Raw genomic sequence first — 26,599 nt, 5'->3', positions numbered from 1 at the left:
TCTTCAACATCGTCTCTGATATTTTGTATTGCTTATATATTGTTGATGGATATGTATGGGTTCGGATTATAATATCTAAATATTAATACGAAAGTGAAGTTGAGCAAAAGCAGCAGCATGTGTGAGGGAAACGTGTGTTTGTGCGAGCCACCTTGCTTTGAATGGGCTCATTCACGTTTCGGAGCCAATATTTATCGGGTCAGCATGCAGAAGACTGAGCGAGCGACTTGGCATGTTTAGTGCCTCTTTGCCAAGCTGCTGCATGGCAGGCAGCAGATGGAAGCCTCACACATGGGCAAACAGTACTGGGATTCCCAGGGAAAGAGCACAGGGATGAAAGAGACTCACTCAAGAGAGTGTGAGAAGCAGATAGGATGGTAAAGATGACTCGATGTTCGAGAAAAACAAAAGAAGAAAATTGTGTTCATGAAGAAAACACCTGAGGTCTTTTGCGTCATCCGTGTCTTGGTACGAGTGTAAAAAGATAGTGTCATCTAGATTGACTGGAGATAGCAGGTATGCACTTGACTACTTCTTAGGAATCTAACGATTAATCGAAAATCGTTTTCAAATCGATTTAAACTGTTAAAATATGCATCGATGTAAAAAATAAAAAAATCAATGCAGAAATTTTGATCACAAACGTTTTTATAATGATAGCAGTGTCAGATAGAGGATCGATTTGACTGGAGATGGCAGGGATAAGCTTTAATACTTTGGAATGTAACGATTAATCGGAAGTGTATTTAAAATCCATTTTAATTGTTTAAAATAAGATTTTAAAATGGAAATTTTGGTCAAAAAAGATTTTTAATGGTAACAATCGAATCTATCGTACTTTTTCTTTTTTCATGTTTCGTTTCGGCACAAGCAAAACACTGATAAGACAAAAAATGTAGTTAAACAGTCAAAAAAAAAATAATTCTGATTTGTTCATTTTCGTTTTTTATTGTAGTTACAAAAAGTTACTCTTTGCAACAAGGAAAAATGCAGGTGTTAAAATTAAAACATATTTTAGTTAAAATTTGATAAATGGATAAAATTAGTTTTGCGTTTTAAAAAAGACAAAAAAATAGATAAATAGATAACATTAGTTCTTCATTAAGAAAAAAAAGAGACACCCTAACTGAATCAAAATCAGAAACTGAAAATCGAACATCGAGTCGAATCGGGCTCGAGTGTCTCGTTAAATCCCTACCTCGAATGGAGCTCTTATAAAAGAAACCCAATTGCTGACTCGTATTGGTTTTATTTCATGACATTTTTTTTTTTTTCTGCATTTATATTCCTCTCTGCGTGCAGCGTCTGAGGCGGAGCCTCCACCCGGGTCTCCTGAGGAGGATCTCTTCCACGTGGACCACCACCACCTCCGCCACAGGCCTGCCCACAATCGAGCCAGGGCCCGTGCGGAGAGACCGCAGCACCAGCATCAAACCCTACCACGAAACACTCACGTGCAGGTAGTGGACCGCAGAGGCCACCTTTTAGTCATACGAAGCCATTTTTCCCTCGCTCTATTTCCCGAATCACATGCTTCATTAGATCAAACTCTGCCAGACAGTTATGCTAAACTGCGAACCAAGACCCCTCATAATTGCTTTCGCGTTATGACATGTTACGCCGAGGTTATTAGGTTTATTCCCAGCGGTGTGGCTGTAGTTTTACCGAATGCATCAGCATGACTGCACAGTCATGGCACAGTGCTTCACAGAAAAGAGGTGCGTGTGCAACCAGAGCCAGAATGGAAAGAAGGCCCACAGGCAAAAAGCATTAACCTGAATAACTAAGACACGCATAAACTCTCAGCACATTAGTGCTGAAGATAGCACGAGAGCCCGGCCCATGAATGGGCCCAAGCGACCGTCACGTATATAACGTGCGCTTTTGTGCGGAGTGGCGCGGTGGCTTTGTCCAGGCGGAACTTTTGGAAGCAAGTTTAGGTGCATTCAAGTGAGGGTATTAATCGATGTGGTTTGGGTTGCACTTCAAATGTTCTTTGACTACTGCATTTAGTTTGGAAAGAAATGCAAAACAAGTCAGGCCTGCTTGTGTCTGCCGCTTTTCTTCCGAGTAACGGTCGTTGTGACCAGTGCAGGAATGGCATTCTTTACGACGTGCTTGTGGTGACGATGCTATTATGTTTGGAGGAATCCAGGAGAGCTGAGCGTGTTTTGAATCCGTTTCCAAGTGCTGCAGAGTCAAGATTGATTTCCAAAGATCCCGGCTGTGTGTGTGAGGGTGTGTGTGTGTGTGTGTGTGAGTGTGTGCTTAAATATGATCTACAGGACATACTGCGAGGCTTACAATATTTTGATTTTAATGTGCAAACAATACTCCTAGCTGCCATAGGTCACGCCCTAATATTTCTGTCTTGTAATTATTTCGAGTCTTTTGTGAACTTTAATTCTGACGCTTTCCATAGAGCAAGCGTGGCAAACTCATTTTTCTCGCGGGCCACGTTTTGGTTTCGCTCAATGAGCCATTATGACAGTGAAGCCGAATAAATAATAATGATATTATTATTACATATACACAATAAATTGATGGATGAATATTTTTTTAAAATAGAATCCAGGAAAATATTGTTTAACTACCATTCAATTCATTTTAAAAGTGTGATTTTAACAAAGAAAAATGTTAGCGTTTTTAAAATTGGCCTATGTGGGCCGCATATAAAATGATGTGGCGGGCCAGATTTGGCCCCCGGGCCTTGAGTTTTACACCTGTGCCTTCGTGCACTAAATTGTGCTTGTAGCCTCCCATCATCAGACAATAATTTCCACCGTCGACTCCAAATATTTACTGGATATTACATGTACAATCAAAATGCGTTTAGAATTGAATCTCCGAAGTGAAATGTCGTCAAACTTTGAGGGTCTTCAAACTGCTGTCCCGTTTGATATCACACAAGATATCACTTTAAATGGTAAAATATTAGTTACGACTATGACCTTGGAACAGATTTTTGTATTTCTGTTATTTTTGATAGGATAAATGCTTTTAAAGCTGTCACACCTCCAGTAGTCTGCCTAAATTCTGCGTTAATTGTTCTGCTTTTTTTTTTTTTTTTCAACATGCAAATTTTTGACATGCAAGAGACCCCCACGCACAGAACAGGACATGTATCATGTGTGTGCTTTCTGCTGATGTACATTTTGGGCAACAAACCTCACCACACAAATTCCGATTTTAATATTAGACATCATGATAGTTATTTCCATAGCACATCATTTCTGCAATTATAAAAAAAAAATAATGCAAGACTACTGGGAGCAGTGAATTTTATGTTGAATTTTCTCATCAACATAAATATCGCCTGCAAAGTTATTCTCACTGTTCGTCACAACCTGATTAAAATAAATCTGACAAGCACATATGGATCAAAGGAGTCCTTTTTATAGTCCATCTTGAGAAAAAGTAGTTCCACAGCCCGCTGGAGACTTGCGCGATGACGTCATTTCGGATAAATGGAGACAAATTCATTTGAAACGGCGCTGTCCTTTCCCGTCGTTATAAAGGAAGCATCTTTTCACTTGAGCTGATGACGCTGAGCACACTTCAGGATTTGCGATCGGAAATTTTGAACTATGGATGATTGACTGCTGTCCGGGCAGGAAACGTCACTCTTAACAACACTTCACACCCCACGATAATCTTTTCGACACATCTGATTATTGGACCTTGAATCATTTTTGATGTGTCACTTAAGGTCTAAATCTGTCAGCAGCCTGTTTTGGGTGTATATTTACACAATGACCGTGCGTTACATGCGCACATTCTGTTCATGTAAGCACACTGAGATGTTTTTGTACACAGAAGCCCACTTTGACGGCTCTTTAGGCTCGGCTCAGCTCAATTGTAGCCGGCTCCAGCTATGCCCACTTATGGTGGTGTGAGTATCAACAAACACCGGGGCCTCTCCTGTGTCGCCAGAACCTCCCAATTATTCCACACATTGAAAACACCCTCATGAGAGCATTTTGCAAAAAAGATAAACATAAAACTGGAGTGTACCGAGGTTGCTCTGGGTTGACTTTACTGCGCCGGAGAGCGCTCTCATCTTATTTATTTAAGTTCGGCAGCTGTAATGGTTTCCGTATTTTGACGGCCAAAAGACACGCTGTATCAAAGGGCGCAGCGCCAGTTGAGGGTGCTATCTCTGTATTCAATACTTAGACTGGGCGCGCCGCACTACGAGGCGCATGCTAGCTCGCGCATGCTAGCTCGCGCATGCTAGCTCGCGCATGCTAGCTCGCGCATGCTAGCTCGCGCATGCTAGCTCGAGCATGCTAGTTCGCGCACGCTAGCTCCCGCATGCTAGCTCGCGCATGCCAGCCCGCACACACACATTTTGAGGGGGGGGGGTGGTTCATAAACACATGGCTTCAATTTCCTTCTCTCTTTTTCATCATCATATCTTCACAATCTTAATTAGACATTAGGCCTGTTTTCTTTACCCCCTCATTTATGTCATCTTACATGCACGCTATAGAATTAGAATTCGAAATAACATCAAAGCTGCGATACGTGTTTTTGTTGTAAGGTGAATCAATAGAATTTCATCCATATTGCTCAGCCGCATGCGGCCGCTTTGCTGTTATCTTCTGCACGTCATCTGGCTTAAAGTAAGAGTGGATTACTGGAAGCAGAAATAATGGCTCGTGTTTATTGTGGCTTGGCCGTTGTCTGATTGGGCCTCTGACCAAAGCTAGTTTGTCAGCGTGTTGTGATTGGTGAGACATAAAATCTCCAGCAGAGCGTGAGGAGAGGGAGCAAAGGCCAGCCCAAGTGTTCCAAAAACATTAAATTAAACAACATGGAAGGAAAATCCTTCTTTAAAATTGTCTTTTTTACTGGCCAATTAACTTGATGGCTTCTATTTTCATGCGCTGTGCATCTGCGGCGCTGCAAAAATGTCAGCGGATCCTGATTTTTTTATTTTTTTTTTAACTGCAGACCAATCACCACTAAAATGACGTTAGACATGCACGTGGCAAAGTGACAATTTGGTTGCACCCTCAAATTCGCAGCCACAGACAAATTTGCGGCTTAAACGAACACAAAGAACATCCCAACTCGTTACATTAATACCTGAGACGACATTGTTAGCCTTTTGTCGATTTGGTTTTTTTTGCGCTGATTCCCGAATCTTTTTTTTTTCTTTGGAACTCAGGTTTTCATAATAAAAATGATATTTATCATTTCTAATATAAAAATACATTTACTAGTGCTTTCAAGTGATTAATTTTTTTTAACTAATTAATCACAAAGATTCCATGATTAATCACATTTTTCATCTACTATTTTTTGCAAAGCTTATAACAGATTTTTATTTGAATAATATCTTGGAATTGATGCAAAATCACCAAATATGAAGTATATTTAATTCAATAACTTTCTTGGATTCTTGAATACGATCTAAATGGAGACATCTTTGCAGACATTTATTTTCAAAACATTTCTCAAAACTGCCCACAAGCGGCACACTCCAGCAGTGTTGGTTGCAACTTCAACACAGTGTTTTGTTCTGAGACGTGCTGAAGACAGGTAATATGGCACAATATTTGCAAAGTTTGCAAATTTTTTTTAAGTAAGTCAAACTGAGTTGATTTGAACTTGATCCCTCTGCTCAAATCAAAACGCTATTTAAAATGGGGAGGGGGGGAGAGGGAGGGATGGAGGGGGGGAGAGAGAGAGAAAATTACAAAATTTCATTCATCCTTTTTTCCAAACTTCTCGCCCCGCATCCTCAGCAATGTGTGCCACTCTTGTCTATTCCTAAGCGCTTGTGCAGACTCAGGACGTTGTTGTGATAAAAGCAAAGTCACCTGATACCTGGCCGCGCGTGAACATCGCCCACCGTTCTTATTTTCATTCTGCGCTGTGAGGCCTCAATGTCAGCCGCTGAGCTTATTCTGCTGCGTTAGCAGAATAGCAAGCACGGCTGCCAGTTTTTCAACTTTCATTAAAAGTCAAACCTTTTAAGCCAAGCACTCCTGCCTTGCGCACACCCCACTGACAATAATGCACTAGCTGTTCGCCCGCCAAACAATCAAACTATTTTATATTCCACACCTGCTAGACATTACGCGCAGCGGTCCGACCCGGCCGCGCAGACACAACAGAACTCTTTGTTGGGACTTCGGAACCATTAGTCGAGGGTGGGCACGGCGCAGCTCGCCAAATAATGTATCAGAGGGCGATAGGGAGCCACACCGCATGCCTTTGTGCTCCTTGTGACACTCTTCTCGAATGGCGGGCAATTCCCGCAGGTTTTACAACATTTGCGAAAAGGTATTTGAATTGGAAACACCTCCCGCCTGGCAATAGCCACGTTTGAGAGCTGATTAAGCGGCTAGCCGTTGTGATTTAGGATATCGAGAATGGACTCGTAATTCTTCGTGTCATTCCGAGCAGCAACAAGATCAGAGAATGCTGCCTGTCGCTTTTAATTTATTTTTATGGTCATCCATTATATTCTACATTTTTTTTTTCTATTGATACATCTGCACCAGCCGTGTTTATTCAAGCATTGACAGGAAAAAAAATATTTAAATAGATCCCTCATTCAATTTTTCCTGTCAACGTCTTTCAAGCGCTTTGACATCCAAGACAGATATATTGAATGGAATCCGTTCCAATTTTTCGCCTCAGCCGCTGACAGCAAAGGCTTGTACACTTTTGTTTTCGACGAGCAAACACGTGTATTATTCTCGGTCTGTCCCCTCCCCGGTGCATTTCGGATGAATCTGCTTAGCCTATTTGGAGACTTGGGTTGGATTTTAATTGGTTTCCTTCCAAGCACGGTGTGGACAATATTGACATATATTTCAATATAACATCCGATCCCTCTTGTCTACAGTTGTGGAAGACCGTACACCCGACTGAGCCACGGAGAAGGCTCCATAGACAAGGGAGACAGGATACCGCGCTCAGGTACGCTCTACAAGGGTTACTTTTTCACTTCCAATTTGGTGTGCTTGTAACAGTGTTTGAGATCTCAGCATGGGCAACGTTTGTGAATCTGCAATAAACGAACCTTGAAGTAGCGAGAGAACATTATTCCAGTCACTGGTGGCTTTAAGCGGATGTCTTCACAACTCATACATATAGGAATATGAAGACATAAGCAAGATATTTGATTGACAGTTGAGCAAAGTGTGTTTTCAGCAAACATGCCAACGTTGTTGAGAGGAGAGAGAACGGCTTGATTCTTTTTTTTTTTTTTTTTTCATTTTAAAACCTAATTTTGCATACTTGGTGTGTTGAGAGGGTAGAGAACGGCTTGATTTATTTATTTTTTTTCATTTTGAAATTTTCATTTTGCACACTTGGTGATAATGTTAATCATTCAAATTTGGCAGGTTTGTTAAAACTGTTCTCTGGGTTGTGTCTTATTAACTCATTTACTACCAGCCAAGTAAAAAAAAAAAAGGATCTTTGACGTCTTTAGCCGTCAATGGCGTGAATGAGTTAATGGAACATTGTTTCATGTTTATTCATATTAATTGTATCTCCATTTTTATTATGTTCTTTCCAGTTCAAATAACCATTCAAAAAAAAGTCTCAGTTTAACTTAAAATAATTGTCAAGGTATGAATCATCATGCTCTTGGGCTGACGATTGTGCTTTTGATAAGCTACGAAACTAAACCACTAAAATTGCCATTGTAGTGTACTGTTCATATTATGCCATTCCAATAATTTCCTGAAGGTCTAAGAAAATAATTCCGATATTATAATTTAACCTCCACTGAAGATATATGGACAGAAAGTTTCCTGGAGGACCCAGCTGTGATGTTTTGTTATTTCCTCTTCTAACAGCAGAGGATCAAGTGGTTGTGTCATCAGACTATGACAGCACCCACGAAGCCAACAACAGTGACAGCAGTGATGTAGCACGCACAGAGGAGGACACGGAGGAAGGAAAAAACTCCCAGAATGTCATCCTCCACCCGCTAATACCTCCTGAGGTACGACGGGAAGCCATAAAGAGCCCTTAAATGGCCCTCAGGGACATCATATTATTTCTGTAATGAACAAACGTCCCCTTTTTCATCATGTGTCACTTGTGCAGGACAAACCTATCCTGGCCCCAGAGCCGCTATTAATGGAAAATTTAGAGCCGATGATGAGTCAGCTAAACAATTGGAACTTTCCCATCTTCAGCTTGATGGAGAAGACGAACGGCAAATGCGGACGAATCCTTAGTCAGGTGAGCATGCCACTCAAGGGGTCAACATGAATCCGTCTTATGAGTGTGAGGTGTGTTGGATGCTGACTTTGCTTGGTTGCCATCCAATTGCAGGCCGACATCTAAAAAATCATTTACACTTTACACCTGTGGACAATTAGGAAGCAGGAGAACGCAATGAAAAGCAATGCAAGCTCGTGGAGAACATGCAAACTCGAAATTCAGAGCCAAAATTGGAACGTGCTCCATTCATAATTCATCCCGTCAATATAATCTGCTTCTAAATGCTGTAAAATCTGAAATTTCTTGTGGATTTTACCGAAGCATGAACATAACTTGTATTTCTCATGTGCGTTATGCTAATTTCAACTCCCCCTCTTACCCAGAGTGAACTGGGATAAACTCCAGCTCACCAGTGACGCAATGAGGACATGCAGTATCGAAATTGGACGAATGGTGCTGCCATTATGTTGATTTTTTTTCCCCCTCCTCAGGTCTCTTACCGGCTTTTTGAGGACACTGGCTTGTTTCAAACCTTCAAGATTCCAATCCAAGAATTCATGAACTACTTCCATGCCCTTGAGAATGGTTACCGAGACATCCCGTGTAAGTTTATACAAATCCCGTCTGCTTATGTTTCATTCACAGGACCTTCACCATGACCAAATACCAAATCACCCACTCGAGGAAGATTGCATTGTTTGGTCTTGTTAATTGGGTTAAACTTTGTCAGGATAAAGAGCGATTACGCAGATAAACACTGCCCTCTAGTGGAGAGCGATAAAGTTTCTGTTGTTCCCTGACCCAGATCACAATCGGGTGCACGCCACCGATGTGCTCCATGCAGTCTGGTACCTCACCACACAACCGGTTCCGGGTCTGCCCAGCCTCATTGCTGACCACAGCTCTGCTAGTGACTCAGGTGTGTCCAGCGGTATGCGATTTACATTTGTTGTCTTTCGGGATGATGCTTTCGAGTGCCTGTTAGTTCCTTGAAAGGATTGTGAGTGAGCTTTCCAAAGCCTCCTATGATTTTTTTTATTTTAATTATTACTCAATTAGCACATTACATTTTTTTTAATATGATGATATAGATTATAAATGGGGGTTCAAATCCGGGCTGCGGGCTTAATGTGTCTCGCCGTCTTAATGAGAAGGATGGTTGTTATGAACGTCATTTGTTATTGTTACATTATTTGTTATTTTAAAAGTGGTATGTTCACATCCAACATGGGGTGAATTTGATACTAGCTCTTTAAATGTGGTTTTGCTATTAACTAAACAAAGACACATTCATTTACATTATTTTTTTTCCTACCCAGAGCCTAACTATAAGGCATCTCATAAATGTTTTTGAGAGAAACCTTTCGGAGTATTTTTTTTTTCTCTCCTCTATTCAAAGTTTGTCTTATCTTATTCAAGCTTAGGGCACTTCCATTCACAGAGCAAAACTATTTGAAGTCCTGAACACCATGAAATTGCAGGCAGATTAGAATTTCCTCACAACCATATTTTCATACCCTCATTTGTATGCCTTACTAAAGCCTTCCCTTTGATCCACGCACGAGTGGATTTGAAGGTTGGGGGGGGGGGGGGAAAGGGTTTCTCCTTCTGTTCCCGTGTTCGTGTGTGTTTTTAAGAATCTGGACCCTTGACGCCGGGCAAAATGTGCGTGCTTGTGCATGCTGCGACACCCTGTTCCTCACCTTACAACTTTTGTCTGCTTCCCCCTGTGGCCAGACTCTGACAGTGGAATAACTCACAGTCATATGGGCTTCCTGGTGTCCAAAACATACACTGTGTCAGAGGACGGTTATGGCTGCTTGTCTGGCCTCATACCGGCTCTGGAGCTGATGGCTCTCTACGTGGCTGCTGCCATGCACGACTACGACCACCCCGGGCGGACCAACGCGTTCCTCGTGGCGACCAGCGCCCCACAGGTAAATTTGGAATTGAAGTTGTCATACAAGCATGCACGTTGATGGATGGCATAGTGGAATGTGTAAATGGCTCACATTAAATTAATTCAGATACATTATTGCCTAAATTTAGGCTTTTATTGCATTTATCATTTAATTACTAAGATTTCGTCAGCTCTTACATTTTTTTTTTTTAAATTAAAATTTCACCATATTTGCACAAATCACAAAACAACATAATTAACTTTTATGACTTGAAAAAAGAAGCCTACATTTTTTTTTTTTTTTTTTTTTTTGTAATTATCAGCTGCCGTCATACATTATGTAAACGAGTTGGCAAAGCATTCCGGTAGATTGTGGCCGACGTTTTATGTGCCCTGCGTGTATAAATATATATATATGTATATATATTTTTTTTTAATTTTCTGAATCTTGCTAAACTATTAAAATGCCACGAGACATTTTTTGTCTCCATATGCAATCACTTAATAAAAAACGAATGTCATTATTTCCCCCTTTTTTTTTTTTCTTCCACACTATAAATGATTTCCCCCTGTTGGTGTGTTTGCAAATGTTGTAACATGTCAGCGTCTTGTGTCTGTGCAGGCGGTGCTCTACAATGACCGTTCGGTTCTGGAAAACCACCACGCTGCCTCGGCCTGGAACCTCTTGTTGTCCCGACCGGAGTTCAACTTCCTCATCAATTTGGACCACAGGGAGTTCAAGCGATTCCGTTTCCTGGTCATTGAGGCCATACTGGCCACAGATTTGAAGAAGCACTTTGATTTTCTTGCAGAGTTTAATGCAAAGGTATTCATGCTTTGGATGCTGACGACCAAAAAGTGGTGGCAAAAGATGAAAGTCACAAGTAACATGGACATCACGTTTCATCAGTCATCTTATTTGTCTTATTTTTCTATTGACTCCCTAGGTGGGGGATGATCCATCTTCAGGCATTGATTGGTCCAACGAGAATGACAGGTTGCTGGTCTGCCAGATGTGCATAAAGTTGGCTGACATCAACGGGCCGCTGAAGTGTAAGGACCTGCATCTACAGTGGACAGAGGGCATTGTCAATGAGTTCTATGAACAGGTTGGAGAACTGTCCTCGATCAATGCTGCATATTTCTGGCCATAACCTTGTGCTAATGAAGGTCATGCTGCATGTAGGGTGATGAAGAGTCCAATCTGGGTCTCCCCATCAGCCCCTTCATGGACCGAGCCGCACCACAGTTGGCCAAACTCCAGGAGTCATTCATCACACACATTGTGGGGCCCTTGTGCAATTCGTACAACACGGCCTGCCTCATGCCGGGACGATGGGTGGAACCTAAGACGGATGGCGAGGAGCCTGAAAGCACAGAAAACGAGGAGGAGGAGGAAGACACGGCGGAGGAAGACACATCCACCAGCTCAGAGTCATCACGTAAGCCTTTGTAGTCTTACGACAACATAGATTCAATGTCATTCATTTGATATATATTTCATTTGAACTGGATTAATGCATACCGTCATTTCTAGTTTCATCAGTTAGTCGTTTTTATTTTAGAGAACGCAGCCAAGAAGAGGAGGAAAGTCTTCTGTCAGATCACGCATCACCTGCTGGAGAACCACGAGATGTGGAAGAAAGTGATCGCGGAGGAGGACCAGAAGCAGGGCCAAGGAGCGGAGTCGGTCCACGTGAACAGTGTCGCCGAGCCCGTTCTAGCTACTCACGAGGAGGAAGAGGAGCCGGGTAGCAGAGAGGAGCTGGTTGAAGGGGAGGATCCCGAGGAAGGCGTAGAGGAAGCCGAGTGGCCTGCGTCACCGCTGGAGGCGGAGGAGGAAAAGCCGTAGTGTATGCGACATCCAGCCTCGGTCAGGATTAGGACAAGTGTTTCTCCTTTTCTTATACTATTTACTGAATCCTGTTTTTGCCAGCACATCACTTTAGACACAACACTGTAGATTGGGAAATGTGTGCCTCAGAATTAAAAAAACAAAAAAAAGAAAAACCAGGGTGGGAAATTTTGTGCTTTACACGTTTTGTCTAAATATTTGCGTTCACCAAACATTTTAAAGGAGCTTTTCCGTCTTGCAATACGAGATTATGCATGTACTTTGGAATACAGACTCTTTTGTTACTGTCAAGAGAAGAGGCAGACTGGCTACACAGACCTCAACCACAGTGTGGTAACACGCGACTGATGAAATTTGCTGCCAATTTATACATAATTATTTTCTGAATGCAATTATATGGACGTCTCAGTTACTTGTACTTGTGCTTCGTTTTCAGCAGGAATTTTTTTTTTTTTTGGAGTGGCGGTCACAGGGCCATAATATGTTTATAGCATAGAAAAAAGTCAATCAAATGAGGAACATGGGTGTATCTGTCATTCCTTGAACCTCGGCCAACATGAATCACTCCCACAATAAATATTTATAAATGTAATACCTTACATTTTGTTATGTACTGAATAGCCATGTATGTTTTTAAGTGCAAATGCTTCATCCTCATCACACTCCATATGAATGATTCCCTTGCCTAAATCATGAATAAGATTCTCCTTTTTGTTGCTATGCAAAGTATCAATAACGGGAACATGCAGCAACAGATTTGTGCGATCACAGGGAAAGAAAAGGATTAAACCAAACTAATTTTAAGGGGAAGTCAACCGCAAAACAATCTACAGAATAAAATGATCGATGTGCCTTCACTATTCTAAACATGGCAGTGTGAGGAATATTGCATTTTTGGAGTATAAGTTAAAGAGCAAAATCCACCTGTTCTGAGCCATCTCGCGGCGGCCATTTTGTCACTTCTGTCAACTGAAAATGTGTAACGACTTGGTAATAACCAATCACGGCTCATCTGTTTTCTGAAGCTGAGCCACGATTGGTCGTTAGCCGAGGCCTGCGCACCTGTGATGTCATTTTCAGTCGACAGAAGCGATAAAATGGCACGGCTAAAAAAAAAAAATCATATTCCGCAAACGCAATATTAATCACAATGCCATGTTTCGACTTGTGGGCCTCCGTTGAACGTATTCTTGGAAAGGTTTTTCCCCTTTCAACATTCTAAATGCATTTGGAATGTTTTTGGGAAGAACAGACAAGTCATAAATCCGTGAAATGGAATAGAAAGATTATAAAGGGAACATTTCATCATTGCCCATTATTTCTTTATGGCTCTGAATTTTGTATTCTTTGTATGTAATCAATTCCTCCATATGTGAACCTTTAACCCTCAGGAAACCATCAACTGTTGAGATTCAACAAAAGCTCTTCTACGACAGTAACAGCGTGCTGGGATAGTCTTGCAAGCTACTTTAGATGATGTCCATAACACACATTCAAGCACAGGAAGTATGAAATCAGGGAGCAAAGTTAAGAACAACCACACGCATCAACTGGATGAATCGGGACTGAAAAAAAAGTATGTACTGTAGGTTCACACTTCAGGAAATTGCATCCAGAAATGTTTGCCACATCACATGTCATGTGCTTTCTTGACACCTTGGGGTGATTTGGGCTGATATGCATGTTAAGTCACTTTGAAAAGTATTGATTCCCTTTTTCAGTAGTAACCGCAGACACTCATGACTTTGCTCTCGTACATTGTCAGAAAAAAAAAAAGTGCTGAACTTGTTTCTATCAGGGTCCAATCCAAGTACAGTACCGCTTATGAACCCCTAAGCTACATGTTTATTTATATCTGCGGGTGCATATTTGCCCACAAACTGTACTTCTTGGTCAGAGATGGGTCACATAAAAAAAAACGCATCCCCTTCCACACCCGATTGGGTTTAAATTGTAATAAGGGATTCAGCGGAATGAGTCGCAGTCACCGTTTTATGGTAAAAACATGCAAGTTTTAACACGAGCTTCTTAACACACATTCAGCAAACACATTTGAACGATGATGATGAATGACCTTGTGACACGAAATGGTCAGTATAGCATTCCCACAATGCAACCTGCGCACCAAAGAATGGTTAAAAAGTACACAGTGTTTTGTTTTCTTCACGAGAACCGTTGACAGTTTGTTTAAAATTCAAAAAGTGCAGTTAGTTACCCATCCCTGGTCTTGATAATTAATACTATCGTTGATTTATGTAAACTGAATTCCACACAATGTGCTCTTCTGAAAAATATAATGGCTATAATACTTTGCTGTATCCTTACGTTGTAAACTAAAAGGTACAGAAATTGTCAATTTGCCAGTTTTGACAATTTCATTATCTTTTCTAACCATTAACCACTTATTTGTGCATCGGGATCCTATTGTGAACCCTGTAGTGCATCACAAAAAGTTGTACCATGGAGAACAAAAATAGATCCTACAGTATATTTTTTTTTCTGACTGTGTGCGAGCACAATTGCAAATAAAATTGTATGAAAAAAAATATATTATTCATCACAAACTAGAAGGATGCTAATGCATAAAATGATATAAATTACATTAATTCTGAAAAAAAAAGAGTGTGACAAACTGATTTCAAGCTAAAAAAAAAAAAAAGTCCCAAATGAATGACAACCCCTTTTTATCAGGTTGAGAAGGGAGGGAAAAAAAACTTGAAAATGGAGTAATTAGTAGTAAATGCGAAACTAATGCTGAGAGGAATTTGCAAGACTTGAATCTGGGGATTTCATGTAAGATTGTTCCTTTCCATTCATTTTGGCAGACTTTTTGCTGCCTTTTTTTTTTTTTTTTTTTCCCATTTTCCATGTATACGATAGTTGGCACTTCCACCGTGAAGGAGGCTGAGGGAGTCGAGAAGGGATGTGACTGCTTTGTGAATGTATATTATTACATGGAACTAAGGGAGGGTTCATTTATATAAGTGTGTAATTACAAACCTCGTTTCTATCTCCAATGCTGTCCTGTTTCTGATGCGGCTGTATGGCAACCAGTAAACTTAGTAAACGTCGCTAAGGCGATGTGTACCGTCACTTCCTCTGAGTTACTCAGATGAAATAGTTGCTCTCCAAAGATCCTGTGTGCATACAGTATTTCTCCTTGTGCTTCCACTTTGACCTAGAAACTGCTTTTGTAGCCATGCACAATGGCAACGATTGACATTTTAAAATACATATTTGTCACATCACAAAGACCATTAAACTGTTTTGGGGTAGTGAACATAATATCCTTTAAGTCAATGTGTTCTATTTTTTGTCTTCATTACTGTCATTTGATTTTCACACACTTGTAAGATAATTGTAATCACGAGAGCAAAACCAGCTTTGGAGACACATAAGCGAATTTGCTCATTATTTTCATATAGAAGACACATTATTAGGACAAATTTGTTTCCTCTCACCAGTTCATTGCACTTACCATGTGTACTTAAATATTTTGTCCAAATACACAGGATTTGTGAACAAAAAAAAAATTTCCCTTACAGGTTGATGCTCCATTTTGTACAATATAAATATATACTGTACAGTAAAGACATTTTAAAACGACATCAAATACTTCTAGAAACGCATTATTTATTTTTACCATTTTGTAATTGACACACTATACTGTGGCTTCAATATTGCCAGACTTACTGGAAGTGCCTATTGGTGTGTATCATACAGGAATATATTTGAAGATGCTTAGAAATTGTCACGATCTGATCTAAGTTGATGTTGTAATGTGAATACATTCAATTATAAGAAGTTCTGTGGTATCCTTGTGTTTGTCTTTACTAGTTGGGAAAGTGAATGATGATATCGATCGCTTGATCGAATATGCTGTATGAAAGTTCTGCCATGTTTACTATGCAAACAAGCACATTAATGTGTTCCTATCTATTTCTTTAATGTGTGCAATATCTTAACATACAGCATACAATACACAGTATGCTGCAATATTTTGGGACGTGACCAATCACCGAGGTTCTTGCATGGACATTGAACCAGTTAACTTTTACAACACACATTTTTTTTTAACAATTATTAATTAACAAACACGTGAGAATAATGATAACAAACCAGGAAGCAATCTTACTGGAATTGTGAGTCATCACAAATTTGCGATAATATCACTTGTGTAATATAGCTCTGAAGAATTTAATTAAATAGACCACTGCAAAATTAAATGATTAGACAAAGAAAATTTAGACGATTTAAAAAACAAGAATGATATTTTGTCCAATACTGTGCTTTTGTCACAATTACACTCTTTAAAATTGTATGTACTACCAGAATTCGCACTGACTGGCAAACCATGCTGCAGTGCCACCATTTGGCCACCGTGCGCGTATGTCTGAAATGTGACGCCGTGCGTACACGAATGTAACCATCGAAGAAGTGTTGTTGTGGTTGTCGTCTCTGTTGCGTGCGCGGTGGTAATTGTTGACTACGTGTGGGGAGAAAACGCTCGACGAATTTGTCACCTGGCCCGGCGATTAAACTCGCCGCTTTTTGGACTTTGGGGCTCCAGTCAAAATGTCGTCCTGGCCGAAAGCCTCCCAAGCTTCTCGGCGGCAGCAGGCTAACCCAAACGGGAGGTCAGTCGGTACATTGTCGTTTTCGCTTTAGCATTAGCATGCCACACCGGAGTCTTGATACAAAGCAGACCGCCACGTTTGTGCGCGTGTGTGCTTCTGCGTCCTGCCTTCATAATCCGTAATGAAAATGATAACCATGAAACATTACTTCATGCATTTGTGTGTTGTGGTACAGCGCCCAGCCGTTGAGGTTGTTCCGGAGAAGTGCGCCGTATCCAAGCAGGGAGGAGAGGAGCGAAGATATCAAGGATGTCCTGGACAGGTGTGTGTGCAATTCAAGTCATTTGTATTTCTCAACACAGAAGATGAAACCAGAGGCAGCGGAGGCACTTCCAAAAAATGGCCCAAGCAATTTCCAAATGCGTACTATTATGTTAATGTTAGTCATTGGTAGCTTGCGTGTGTAATTTTTGTAAATGATGAGCAATATAAAATGATGCTCAGTTGGCAAAGCTTGTGTGATAAAATGTGCACAGGGATTGATCACCTGACCAAAGCCACCCCCTCACAAACGTCAGCTGCCGCTGCCTTTTTTTCATTTGATTCTTTTATATTTATTAGGCTTTACACAAGCCAATTTTTTCATTTTTTTTTTCAATCAAAACTGATAACCGATCCGAGCAGTAGATGGAGCATTCTATCCAATCAATTTTAGCGTCCAATATTGTCTTTTTGGGTCTTGTTCATTACATAATATGATCATTTTCGATGATTATTTCGTATTTAACGTCTTAATACTTTCGGGACTTTAAGTCTTGTTTAGGCCATTCCTTCAGAATTATTTAACCTTAGGCACAAAAAATTTTATGTTGCCCACTGTGTGCAAATGTTTATTATACCGCTGCTGTCAGAACGGAACTTTGTCACGACAGACCACCCATATAAAGCCGTAAATGTTCTTGATTCATTTTTAAATTCTTTAAAGCACATTTATTGCATATGTTTGAGTCATTTCCCTTCTAAAAGTATTTTGTTTGTATTACACAGATAATTAATACAATACATCTTTATTTGAATGCATGTTTACCACCTCTCTTTCAGTTACAAAGAACTAGAGCAGAAGCAAAGCTACAGTGGTAGTATCAAGTATGACGGCGCAAAGCACCATCCCAATGGTGAGAATCCCCAAAGTTCTTCCAATTCGTGCAATCTGAACTTTGTATTACTGAGTACTGTCATTTCGAAGTACTGATATGTTCTCTTATTGCCTCTCTGCATTGTACATGTTGCATAACTTCATGCAGTCGTTAAATTAGTCAACGCAATGAAATGATCTTTTTAGCCAGTCTGCTGCCCTAAATAACATGCTCGAAAAATAAATCATGGCATCAAACATGAGCAAATAAATGCGAGCAAATTCTACTGGCAAAGTAGAGTACATTCAGTAGCTGCATTGTGAGGGATGCAAAAACATATTAAGAGTTTCACTCTTGTCAAGACCTGCCAACAAAAATCTGAAACGCTTCAAAAACCAGGTCAACGTAACAACACCAAAATTCCACCAGATGGCGCCATAGTAACGCTTATCTATGATGTTATACTGTACGTGTTTACATATGGGAGGATACTGTTGCTCTCACCCCGCCAAAAAAAATCTGTGAACGCTGAACGACGACTATGCTGGGATTCACAGCATTTCAAAAGTTCCTGTCATTATCTCATCCAACATTTTGAGTTTTCAACAACGTTCCTCATCAACTCTTTCTTTTGACTCCTCCAGCCAAGCCCGAGAATAATGTGGCAGACAGACGGAAAACCTTGTATCAGAAATTCTACAGGCAAGTGCAGGAGGATCAAACTGTTGCTAACTGTGTGATCATCTCTGTCACCAGCCAGTGCCTGTAAGTACAAATTGCAAATATGATGATAGCCACAGTAATGGTTTCCAGCACTTTGGGTCAAGGACTTACTTGATTAGTTTCCAAATTGGAAGGACTACTGGTTTCACAAGCTTCCTTCTGGAGTTTTTTTTTTCATGTGTGACTTACTCTGTTCATGGAGTTGGAATTACAAATGCCATGCTTATTGAACACCACAAAAAACAATTAAAAAAAAAAAACTCCGTTGATTCTGATAAACTGATACATTTACATTGTGAAGCTTACAGATTGAAAATGTGCTAAACTTCATCAATCTTGACAAATGTATTTGTATTTAGAACTTTTGTTTCAACAACATGCATCATTTTCTCATTTTAGTTAGTCCCGTCAACATGCTAAACTCCCAAAACACTTGAGACAATCATGCAGCATTAAAGCTTAGTGAAATATTGCCCTGTTTGGAGACTGTGCTTAACATTCATATATATATACTTTCCAGTGCTTACCGTCCGTCTTTGTTGGTGTTCAACAGTAAAAAGTGAACCACAGACTCTCACAAAAGGAAACTGAAAGATTTACAGCGCAGCAACATTCATGTGCTTGACATTTCTGACTTAAAGTCACAGTACCTGTGCGAAAAAAGAACATCAACATTAATTCGATTGCCCACTTTCATGAGTTTCACACAATAGTACATAACCCTCATTTCAAATATAACTCACGAACACAAAATATTTTGTCAGGCCGTCACTCAGACTAAATCTGTAAATATTAATTGACCAAATCTATCTTTCTAATATTTTTTTCTCATCATGTTGAAGTTCTACAAAGCTGAGCATTTTTTTTCTTAAATATTTTCTTCCCGCCCCACACGAATACTCACACTTCTTGGTTCTAATAACAAAGCATAAAATACTACACGTTCAAACTGTTGTTGTTCACCACTCGCCCACAATTGACATTGAAAGTGTTTTACTGCAAACATTTCCAGAGACTGTTTTAACGTTACAAATGTAACATAGTATTTTGTCAAAAAATATTTCCATTGAGTTATTCACATCTTAGAATGTTAAGTAGCAAGGTAAACTGATTCCACAAAGTTCACATTGTCATCAAAACATTACATTGACATTAGATCCATTCCTAGTTTACTGTCCAGTGGAAAAACCTGATTTTGACTGCAAAGTTTTATACACTTGTCACCTACTCAAAACATCGCCTTCATAATCTAAATTTGTCTCGGTCCGTATCGAACCAGGTTCAGCAACACTTCCAGGTCAAAAGTGGCACCTAAAAACAAATTTACCTGTTGCGTCTCACTAATTTCATTTAGGTTGGTCCAACTGAGTCAGTCAACATCGAGGTGTTGAGTTAACATGTTTCTTTTCCTCTCAAAGGGATTACCCCAAATCGCTAAACCAGTGCTTGCAGGAGCGTGGCCTGTCGGTGGAAATGCTCTACCTGCAGGCGGATTCAGGCCTGACGCAAGCCCTACAGGATGTCCGAGGTGTTGGCTCCCCGATATGTATTCTGGTGGAGCAGACAAACATAGCTCTGTCCTCCTGCACTGTTATCATTTTCTCAGAGCCCCTCAAAAGTAAGTCCCCACCCCTCAAAACCACTGCCAATGGCAAATCTCCATCCCTTTTCGAAGCCCCCACCACTGAGCATCCAACGTACACTCACACACACAACCTTGTCGACATGTCGGTTAAAAAAACAAAAAAAAACACACGTCCCAAAAGAATTCAAATGCACATTTTGATTCATTTGTTTTATTTTTAAATAATCCCCAAAAGTCTTCACATTCCCTTTTTATTCATCTCCAAACGGACTGCATTATATCCACAGTTGACATTGCGCACAGTAGTTAACTCAGTCCAAAAATAGCATACAATCAAAGTCGAAAGAAAACATTTTATTACACCTTGAGTTTTTTCGTCCTTCCTCTCTTTCCCAGATAAAAAACTAAAATCATGCATGAAATGAACTCCCAGCTCAGCCTTTGGCTTTTGACATCCATAGCTGAGCACATTCGGTCACATGTCCAGATTTGAGCTTTGCTCGCTGCTCGGCTTTATTTGGAGCCGATCGGTGTTATTCATGGAGCACGATGTCTGTGAGTGTCTCTGGGGATGGGCACTCCTTTTTGATGCAATTAACAACAATCAAGTCCAAAATCCATAGAATTTAGATTTCTTACTGATCGATTATCATGCCCATCCCGATGTGTTTCCATATGTGCCATCCAATTTGTTTTTCGTATTCATTTGATTGATTTCCGAGCTGAGATTAAAAATCCAAATTGTAATAAAATGTATTTTTTCTCAGAAAACTCATTAGTACACCTCACATGTTGCCGCTTGCATTTTAACAAAGGTTGCTCTTTGTGGGTGAAAAAGTTGTAAAGCGTGCTTCATCACCATATTCAGATAAAGATTTTTAATATCATGCACAATTACATTAAAACCACATCTGTATTCCGTTTTAAACTAAGTTGATCTTTCCACCTTTTCATCCATATTGCCATTCTCATTGATGAAAATAAAATGAAAGCAAAATCACACAAACGACAAACGGTTCAATTCCAGACCACGCGTTTCAACGTTGGTCCGTGAATTTTGTCGAATCAAATCTAGTCACACTTTGCACAAACCTAATAATCAATTCACCAATGCCAACAAACCAAATCACAGTGAAGCCCAACCAGAAGTAGCTCATGACAAAGCCACCCAAAGGCTTTGCAGCAACTTAAAAGTTCCATCTCGTTTTCGTTCACGTCATCCCTCTTGAGCGCCCCTCTGACGCGTTTTGGTTGACCCTCCACTTTCGCCCACAGTCCACCGCAACATGCCCAAAGAGCAGGCCATGGATTTTGTTGTAGCAGAGCACAGGTGCGGAGTTGGCAAGGAAAGTAAACAAAGGGACCCGGCGGATATCGCATCGCAGGCGTCACAGTTGCTGGGGGAATTTCTGGATCGGGAAAAGATCGAGCGCCACCTCGTTCCCTCAGAAATGCGCCAGTCCCTCCAGCTGTTTTCCGAGGGCGTGCACGTTTATGCCGAGGAGCTGGAAGCCATCTTGGCGTTCGTCCGCGCCCGGCAGGAGCACTTGAGAGGTGGGATGACGTTCAGTCGTGCCAGTCAACACGGATGCTTCTGTTCATCTCCTTGACTCTGCTTGTTTTTTCTCACCAGCGAGCAACGGTGGGGAACAGAAGGGCAAAATGTTTTCTTCGGGACCGGGAAAGCCTCCTCCGCTTCTGCCGACACCGCTTGGGCCGCCTCAGTGTGCAAGTGAGGCGGGGCGCCCGCTGATGGACTGTTCTCCGTCACAACCGATGCCACTCTTACCTTCACCAGGTGAAGACCTTACAACACGAGTGTCAGGAGTGAATATTTGCTTCCAAGTTCACATAAAGTGTGTGCCCCAAAATTTTGCTGAGGGTCAGTGTTCTCCTTTCAAAATAAATAAAAAATAAACCAAAAAACAGTCTGGAAATAAATTGGACCAGTTGCACCACAGAATTTAAGAATAGCCATCATTCAAATGCAGGGACAATTTTGTACAGTATATTGTATCTATGCGTTTTCAATATATGTATTAGAAATAGATTAAATTAATATTTAACATTATAATTCAAATGTGCTTTTGCCGACTAAAACCTCCGCCTGGTTTTTCGATTTCAATGTTCGGTTTCCTCACTTTCAGTTTCTAATCCGAAAACCAAGCCTCCCCCTCTGCTCTCCTTGCAACAACCACCGTCCTTGCATAACTCCTATGGCGGCCCCGGGTTGCTATGTACCCCTCTAATGCAGCACCTCCCCCCACGGCACCAAGTTCCAAGAGGGTCCCACAGCATGAGAGGTGCTCCACCCTCCCTCAAAAGTTCCCGCCCTCCACTTTTATCGACGCCAGGTGGGTTTCTCCTGATGTTTCTATTTGATTGGCTACATCTGAAAGAATTGATGGTCGCCTCGATGTCTGTTGGGATACAAATCGTGTTGGAGGCGTGTCATGATTTAAAAGTGTTAAAGTAAGACTCAGGCCACATTGTTGGAATTAAATGACACTCTTTGTCGTCTTGTCTCTCCCAAGGTGTCCCTCGCCTGAGTGGTCCCAGACACTAAGCACGCAGCATCCGAGATTAACTTTGTGTTTAAGAGACTCTCATTGTGTTTTACGCCTTGGTGTAGGACTCAACTTTTTAGCTTGACGCACACACACACACACACTGTAAAGATGTTAATAAAAAGACAGAAGCGCTGAATAATTTTCCATGCCAAGCCTTGTTTTACAAATGTTATGATTCTCACAAGCATGGGTCAAAATGTCTCCACTGCAAGACAAAATATGGAAAATAGAAATAATGTGTAGAAAAATTGAAAAGTTTGGGTTGTGTTATAATGTTGACAAATGCAGATTGTGGTCTATTTTTCAAATGTTTCAGTATTTTTATTGTTTAGGCGTTCTTGGACAATTTATGATACTTTACATTCTTTGTATGCGGAGTGTAAGGCTTCATTCCTCGAAACAATTACGTTTCGTGCTTAATTTGTTGTTTTGTGAAACACGAAGACTTCCAATTCTGTTGAAACGAAGCCCTTCTGTATTGCATTGGAAGGAAAATTAGTTGCTGACATTTTTTGGAGTCTTGTCATTTGTAAAATGGTACATATGAGGTGTCAGTTCAGCATTTGTGATGTTTGAATAAAATGTTATGAAGTCATTGATCTTGGCCGAATCGTTTTTGATCACAAAAATGTGACATTTACACAGCGCCGTGTCGACTTTAAATCACTACTTTTGCTCTTTGATTGCCTGCCTTCTACCAGGGTGGGAAAAATGATTCGACAGAGGGTGTTCTTACAATGCGTGCCTTGATTGGTAGATGTGTGTGCCCCAGGATCTCTTGAAGGGATATCAGTCATGAACTCCCTGCACCGCAGCAAACACCTTCCCTCCCATCACCAGAAACACACATTAGGGTGTTAATTGTTACGATGGCACCTTCCAATAACACGGCTCTAATTATCAACACGCTCGACTGTTGGGGTGTGGATCTGGCACTTGTGCACGGCACGTGTGACTTGCAGTATGCTGTTCTCAGTATATGTGACGTTTAGATTGAAATGAGTCTCACGTTGCTCGCAAGAGGACCAGGCCATAAGCACAAGTCATGGGTCAAAGTCCGAGATGAAACGGGCTGTTTGATAGGCGGCCTACCTGACAGAACACCGACTTTGGTATTTGGCAGGCTGGTTTGTTGGCTGGTTCGCTGTCTGTCTGGCTGCCTTGTGGTGTACAAGCAGCTTGTTCGTTTCCTGGTTGACTGGCTTGGTCCCGACTTGGCAGCTCCGCTTCTGTACATAGCCAAGCTTCAACACCCCAACTCATATTAATTGGGTTAAGTTTGTCCTCCACAGATAAACACTTGTAGAGTGAGGGGAGGGAGGAAATTCCTGGTGTTCTGCAGAAATCTACTTTGTTTGTTTTTTTGTATCTGTATTCTTTGTGTCAATTAACCTATTTCAGTGTTCAAATGATTAAACCGTTACAGGCATTTAAATTCTAGCTAACCACTATTTAATAAATCAATATTTGCTCCAAGCAAATTCCCCTCCGCCTTATATAGTCCGATTATAATTACCAAAAAATTATTCAATTACACGTACCACTTACGGCCAGTAGAGGTCAGCATGTCGTTGATGATGCTGCCGCATTCTTTTTAAAAATAAGAGTTCATTTGGGGTTCACTATTAGTTTATTTTAATGCTGGTCATGTAGTTATTCAGTCAATTAGAACAATAACACGTGAAGTGATCATTTACATAATTAATTTGAAATTCTGTTCATTATTATCCTCAAATGGAAATTAATTTCACTGTAAATAACCAAAATCCGTCCTACCATTTTCTGCAGAGCTTGTCCTGATGACGGAGGGTGAGTTGGAATCAAAACCACGTGACAAGAGGTTTGCGTTGTGTGAATTACGTTTTTTATTTTCAATCTATGGCTGTGAGTGTGTGCCTGTGTCTTTTGTTCAAAAACTGCTGGCGGGTGGATACACACATTGTACGTAGCACAGATACATGTACCGCTTTTTCACGTCACAACAAGTTACGTTTCTTCTTGCACGGCCATATTCTGATTTCCTGTCACCTTTTCTGTGGTGTTCTCACAAACATTCCAACTCAAAAACATGTTCATACAATGAATCTGTTTATGTGAGGTCACTGTGATTGTTTTTGTAACTTCTTTGCAGCAAAAAGTCCAGTATGGAATTTACTCCTACATAGTTGATTTTAGCACTTTTTCAGAGTTTAAATAGTGCCATACTCTAAATAGCTAAATATTTAACACTGGGAGAGAGTACATTTTTTAAACTCACCAAGCAGATTGAAATTAACACAACAGGAGTAGTATTTGTTTTCCCACTCAGTCAGTGTTACCTGGATCCAAAGTCAGCGGAACTACGCACTGAGCCATCAAGCCCCGCAACTCATAATGCATGACGATGATCAAAAGTCTCTAGAAATGATGTGATCAAAAGGACATCAGTTGTTTGACAAAACAATGGAATGTCTTTATTCGTTTCACTGCAAACAAGTCCAACTTTGTATTCAAGACTCTCAACTTTAACACAACTAGTTGAGGACACGGTTCTGAAGGAATCATTTCAAGCATGTCACTGTTGAACACAGTCAATTCTGGCACTGAAAATGACTTCATGTAGCCAATCTTTTTCTTTGAATGTCAGTCTTTCCCAGGGATAAGCAAGAAAAAAATCGAGGAGGAAAATAGCGCTGACTCATCTCTAAGTGGTCAAGTTTAGGCGCAAAGGCACAGGTAATCTGACTCTTCACAGTGTTAATTTAACACTATGTGATCAACTCTGTGAATTAACACTTACTCTGGACTCCAGTCAACTCCATAAGTGTTTAAATTCAACTTTTAGTGTTATAGTCAACTCCCAAAAATGTAACCCTGAAATTTTAACACTCCCTTTTTTTTTTTTGCTGTGTTTCACTTTGGAGGTTCCATAGCTACAACTTTTATGTCCTTCATCCCTGTAAAACATTTTATTGTTTAGGTATTGTATCCTAAAACTAACTCCGTGCTTTGGAAGCAGTAATTCCCCATCTGCTCCCGATTAGGTCTATTCATGTCCTATCTGTATAAATTCCTGCTGCATGTCGGTCGAGCGACTTACTCCGTTGTGACTACTTGATGTTTTCCTTGTCGTGTGTGTCTGAGGGAGTCAAATCCGTGCAGAGATGACAGAGGGTGTAATCGCAAGCTATGTGATTTGACAATGCAACTCTTAGAAGCTATTCATCCCGGGGCCTGTCCTTGACCCTTAAGGAGCTTGTAATGTGGGCTTTTTTTTTTTCTCTCCACACTCTTTTGTGTTTACCGGCAAAAACGAACAGAGGGAGGGGAGAAAAAAAAGGGGGCGGGGGTTAGGGCGGAGGGGGACCAACCGCTGAGTGAGGGCTTTTGCCCCTCTGTGCCAACGGCAGTCACATTAGGGGAGCGCTCCTCACACAGAAATGCACACACAGGCCTCCCGGTGTGCACTCATTTCATGAGGAGGGAGTGTTGCGGGTCGGAGGGTGAGGGAGAGGGAGACAAGGGGGAGGGGGAGGCGCAGCGTGTAAGGGGAGTGGGGGGGGGGTCAATCTTAAAGGCTGTCCTGCCTCACCACAGGAGGACATGGTCTGCAGAGGCCAGTGGTCCTGCTGCTTAGCACCGGGAGCTTCACGTTACCCAGTTATCCATGACAACCAGAGAGGGAACATGCAAAAAGCTCAGCTGTGGCCAGAGAGCACTCAGTTGGAGCACAGAGGGAAGAACAAAGCATCTAGTGATTTTCGCCCCCCCACCCCCCCACCTTTTTGTCTGCTTCACTTTGTCCACACACAAGTTTCTCGCTTTTCTTTACTGGACATAAAGAAGCTTTGAAGAAGACACAAACATGCACATACGCTTAAGCACACACACACACACTTGAGTTGCTAATTGAATTAGGTTTGTTCAATAAATTATATGGTTGCTTCTCACGGGATTTCCAAATATTTTTTTTTTTTAGTTAAAAACATTTCATGGGTTGATATCTGAAACACAAATATCTATATTACTGACAGAAAAGGAGCAGACATTTTGTGGTCTGGACCTGAAGTGTGTAAAA

The 26,599-nt window shown here is 40.9% G+C and overlaps 2 protein-coding genes across 4 annotated transcripts in view; both read left to right on the top strand.

Annotated features, from left to right (window-relative positions):
- LOC148334849 (cGMP-inhibited 3',5'-cyclic phosphodiesterase 3A-like) overlaps window positions 1-14,298 on the top strand; it is a 65,292-nt gene extending 50,994 nt beyond the window's left edge. Inside the window, exons 4-15 of one of the 3 annotated variants that reach the window (XM_088298956.1) lie at window positions 1,303-1,460; window positions 6,863-6,936; window positions 7,824-7,972; window positions 8,077-8,214; window positions 8,688-8,799; window positions 9,002-9,115; window positions 9,934-10,133; window positions 10,719-10,922; window positions 11,044-11,205; window positions 11,283-11,538; window positions 11,662-11,969; window positions 13,343-14,298. In XM_088298956.1, the coding sequence (XP_088155082.1) occupies window positions 1,303-1,460; window positions 6,863-6,936; window positions 7,824-7,972; window positions 8,077-8,214; window positions 8,688-8,799; window positions 9,002-9,115; window positions 9,934-10,133; window positions 10,719-10,922; window positions 11,044-11,205; window positions 11,283-11,538; window positions 11,662-11,948 (1,854 nt within the window). In that variant the 3' untranslated portion in view covers window positions 11,949-11,969; window positions 13,343-14,298. Of the gene's footprint in view, window positions 1-1,302; window positions 1,461-6,862; window positions 6,937-7,823; window positions 7,973-8,076; window positions 8,215-8,687; window positions 8,800-9,001; window positions 9,116-9,933; window positions 10,134-10,718; window positions 10,923-11,043; window positions 11,206-11,282; window positions 11,539-11,661 lie in introns of all 3 variants that reach the window. The other 2 variants (XM_088298957.1, XM_088298955.1) reach the window with 2 other exon arrangements.
- A 2,078-nt stretch (window positions 14,299-16,376) lies between these two features.
- On the top strand, window positions 16,377-23,137 carry LOC148334848 (uncharacterized). Its single transcript, XM_088299629.1, has 9 exons — window positions 16,377-16,588; window positions 16,764-16,850; window positions 17,630-17,703; window positions 18,309-18,429; window positions 19,806-20,005; window positions 21,248-21,526; window positions 21,606-21,770; window positions 22,120-22,326; window positions 22,507-23,137. The coding sequence occupies exons 1-9, from the start codon at window positions 16,527-16,529 to the stop codon at window positions 22,536-22,538; spliced, it is 1,227 nt and encodes a 408-aa protein (XP_088155755.1). The 5' UTR covers window positions 16,377-16,526; the 3' UTR covers window positions 22,539-23,137.
- The last annotated feature ends 3,462 nt before the right edge of the window (window positions 23,138-26,599 follow it).

Source organism: Idiotropiscis lumnitzeri, chromosome 6, assembly GCF_059441095.1.
Source record: "Idiotropiscis lumnitzeri isolate Australia: NSW breed Sydney's pygmy pipehorse chromosome 6, RoL_Ilum_1.0, whole genome shotgun sequence".
Lineage (NCBI taxonomy): Eukaryota > Metazoa > Chordata > Actinopteri > Syngnathiformes > Syngnathidae > Idiotropiscis > Idiotropiscis lumnitzeri.
Note: the sequence above shows the minus strand (reverse complement) of the source record. Positions and strands in the feature narration are given on the sequence as shown.

Coding starts and splice junctions, on each gene's coding strand:
- LOC148334848 (XM_088299629.1), top strand. CDS start 16,527: ATGTCGTCCTGGCCGAAAGCCTCCCAAGCTTCTCGGCGGCAGCAGGCT. Junction 17,704..18,308: donor CGCAAAGCACCATCCCAATG/GTGAGAATCCCC, acceptor TGACTCCTCCAG/CCAAGCCCGAGAATAATGTG. Junction 18,430..19,805: donor TCTGTCACCAGCCAGTGCCT/GTAAGTACAAAT, acceptor TTCCTCTCAAAG/GGATTACCCCAAATCGCTAA.